The following is a 3,657-nucleotide window of genomic DNA, read 5'->3' as shown; positions in this document are numbered from 1 at the left end:
GTCGGGTTTTAGGTCTTAAAGACCTGGGAGGGTCAGGTGTGTTCGACCTCTTCCTCCCTCCTTGTGGATGGTAATGGTTTCGGTTAAATGGTTGCAGTTACAGGAGAATATTAAAATAATCACTACATGAGGGTCAGAGTAACCCGCACTTACTCTGACCCCTTTCAGGGCAAAGTCCATGTAATTCTTGTAATATTCAGTGGATATATACAAAATTTTCTTAGCGAACAGTTCCAGTGTAATATCCACTTTTATTAGTTCTTAGAACTTCCTGAGAACATTTTCAAAGCTGTCAAAGCAGCTTTAAAAACTAATGTAGCTTATCTCAATCTATTGTGAAGTGGTACCTTCTTAAATATTTATTTTTATGATATATATTAACGAGCCATTTGTGTGTGTCTGCATTCTTAAAATATGTTCAAAATGTTGTTGTTATGGTTTTCATTACATCTTTTATATAGTGTTAGATCTGCATGTGGTAAAATGTAAGGTTGGAAATACTTGTTCATATCTATATTAAGTGTGACAGATATCCATTTGTCAGTTTGAAAGTGTTATAGGTGTACCGTGTTTAAAGTGGACTGTTGTAAGCGTGTTTTATAGATGATGTCCATTTCTTAAGCACCGTGTTATGTTTGAGTTGACTAGTTCCAAGATAACATCAAACATTAATGTGTATTAATCTGTGGCAACGTAAAAATAAAGTCTAAATTTAAGATATTTAAAAACTTTGCTGAAAATGTAAATTTAGTAATAGAAAGTAGTCAGATTTAAAGAAGTACAAAGATGACGGTTTTTACACTGAAGAACACGTCAGTGTTTCCCAAAGTGTGGTACGTGAATCCTCAGAAAAACTTTAAATAGAAGAAAAACGAGTCTCAAAAGTTGAAAGCTTTCTTGGTGAATCTTGATAATGTTTGTGTCTTAATGATATTTATTCAAGTTGTCATTATTGTTTAATAAATAAATAATCTGTGAAAACACTAGATTTACAACCAGATAACATTTGTTTTATTTCAAGGGTTGTGATGTTAATGACCTTTCGACTAGCTCGTCTCCGCCTACAAATTGTCCACCACCACCACCACCCCTACCACTCCCAACTGATGAACTTATGGGTGGTGGGAGTTCAGTTGAAGGTAGCAGAGCTGCATTATTTAAAGAGATTAATCAGGGAGAAAATATAACTAAGGGTATGTGGTCTGAAAACATAACTAAAGGTATGTGGTCTGAAAGTATAACTAAGGGTATGTAGTCTGAAAGTATAACTAAGGGTATGTAGTCTGAAAATATAATTAATAAAAGTATGTGATCTGAAAACATAACTAAAGGTATGTGGTCTGTAAATGTAACTAAGGGTACATAGTTTTAAAACATAACTAAGAGTATGTAGTCTGTCAGCATGGAACAAATAGTAAGGCTATAAACCTAACTTGTCTCTATAGTAGAGAGCTGCTTTTTTTTTTCATTTAATTGTCAAAATGTTGAGTACTGAAGGAATTGTAGATTATATATTATACAACTAACAATAACATGATGCATTCGTGCAACAGTGAAAACAAAAATCAGGTTTTTGTCACACATCTTAAACCCAGGTAGGCTACTGCACCTGGATCCTGAGTATAGTAGCATATTTTTTGTAAGGAACAAGAGAATTTCTTGATAAAGAAAAATTTGCTTGATTTGTGAATGTTCTATTATAAAATATTGATGTGACTGTATTTTAAAATATCTATAAGTACATTTTATTATTTTCTTAAAAGTAATACCTCATTAAGTCACTTGTCACAAAGAATTATTTAAAATGTGTCTCTCTAAAGGTTTGCGTAAAGTCACATCAGACCAGCAAACCCATAAGAATCCAAACTTAAGAATTCAAGCTGCTTCCCCATACAAGGGTCCAGCTACCACTGCTCGTCCATTCAAACCATACAGTAGTGGATCGGGGTCTTCTACTGCAACATCTCAGAAGCCAAGTAAGCCACCAAAGATTGAGCTGGAGGGAAAGAAGTGGATTGTTGTAAGTAGGAGGAAGTGTGTCGGCACTGATCATAGTCTTAAACTATTGTTATAATGATAAAAATTATCTTCAGTAAAATGGTTTATTTAGATATTCGTATTGAGGCATGAATCTTTGATCTTGGAAGAAACACGGGAAGCAAAAACGTGATCATGTTAGGGAAAAACGTATTTTATGAAGTGAAAGCAAATGTAGCCATAGGTTTTTAGTACTTGTATTTCTTAGACATCATAGTTTTGTAAAAAAAAAAAATTATTCTCATAACTTAAACACAACTAACTATAATCAAAATTAGTTGACAAAACATTCATGTTTTATAATTATACTGTAAAGTTTTTGTAAGTTACATCTACAAAATATTATATAAATGGTTCTTACTTTGTCATAAGTTACATCTACAAAATATATTAATGGTTCTTACTTTATTATCATAAGTTACATCTACTAAATATTATATTAATGGTTCTTACTTTATTGTCATAAGTTACATCTACAAAATATTATATTAATGGTACTTACTTTGTCATGCGTTACATCTACAAAATATTATATTAATGGTTCTTACATTATTGTCATAAGTTACATCTACAAAATATTATATTAATGGTTCTTACTTTATTATCATAAGTTACATCTACAAAATATATTAATGGTTGTTACTTTGTCATGCATTACATCTACAAAATATTATATTAATGGTTCTTACATTATTGTCATAAGTTACATCTACAAAATATTATATTAATGGTTCTTACTTTATTGTCATAAGTTACATCTACAAAATATTATATTAATGGTTCTTACTTTATTGTCATAAGTTACATCTACAAAATATTATATTAATGGTTCTTACTTTATTGTCATAAGTTGCATCTACTAAATATTATATTAATGGTTCTTACTTTATTATCATAAATTACATCTACAAAATATTATATTAATGGTTCTTACTTGTAGGACTGTATTGTTGACTGTGGCTTGCATGAATAATACAGTATCAAAAAAATCTCTAGACTTATGCACTTAGTGATTGTTTAATGTTTGGAAAACTAAATTCTGTTTATCACCTGCTCAGGGTAAGGGAACAGCTTCTGTAATTTTTCCTAGGCCCAGTTACTCGGCTTATGCCAGTTTGTCACGTGTCCATGTTTATAATATCCAACAGCACACTATCCATGGTCTGGATATTTTGGTCAAACCTTCCATGATATTATATCTTTAATGTGTAGGACTACTTGCACAACAAATGAAGCTTAAGTAATATTGAACTATGCATGTTTATTGTTTTAACTTTGATATGTCATACTTATTCCACAACAAACATTCATCTAATCACTTCAGTAAAGCTAATGTAACTAGTTTACTAGATCTTACTCGGTAGTATTGTAAGTAGCTTTAAAGTTTACCTTACTATGAGAGTTATAATACAAGTCATAATGTAACATATAATACCATCTTTAAACAGAACGTCTGTAGCATATACCCCAGAAATATGTATCACTAACTATGTATGTGCTGTGATCTTTCTATATGGGTACATTTTCTTAAACTAATTTTTTTCAAAAAAAAGGAATTACACAGGCTACAAAATGGTATTACTTGTACATTTACTGGGGAGAGTTCACAGAAAGAAAGCT

General features: G+C 31.0%; 1 protein-coding gene across 1 annotated transcript in view; it reads left to right on the top strand.

Moving 5' to 3' along the window:
* The first annotated feature begins 988 nt into the window (after window positions 1-988).
* The window catches only part of LOC106475886 (adenylyl cyclase-associated protein 1-like), a 10,954-nt gene continuing 8,285 nt past the window's right edge, over window positions 989-3,657 (top strand). Inside the window, exons 1-2 of the mRNA XM_022379899.1 lie at window positions 989-1,193; window positions 1,821-2,067. Of these exons, the coding sequence (XP_022235607.1) occupies window positions 1,115-1,193; window positions 1,821-2,067 (326 nt within the window). The 5' untranslated portion in view covers window positions 989-1,114. The remainder of the gene's footprint in view (window positions 1,194-1,820; window positions 2,068-3,657) is intronic.

The sequence above is a fragment of the Limulus polyphemus genome, unplaced genomic scaffold, assembly GCF_000517525.1.
Source record: "Limulus polyphemus unplaced genomic scaffold, Limulus_polyphemus-2.1.2 Scaffold9358, whole genome shotgun sequence".
NCBI classification, from domain to species: domain Eukaryota; kingdom Metazoa; phylum Arthropoda; class Merostomata; order Xiphosura; family Limulidae; genus Limulus; species Limulus polyphemus.
Note: the sequence above shows the minus strand (reverse complement) of the source record. Positions and strands in the feature narration are given on the sequence as shown.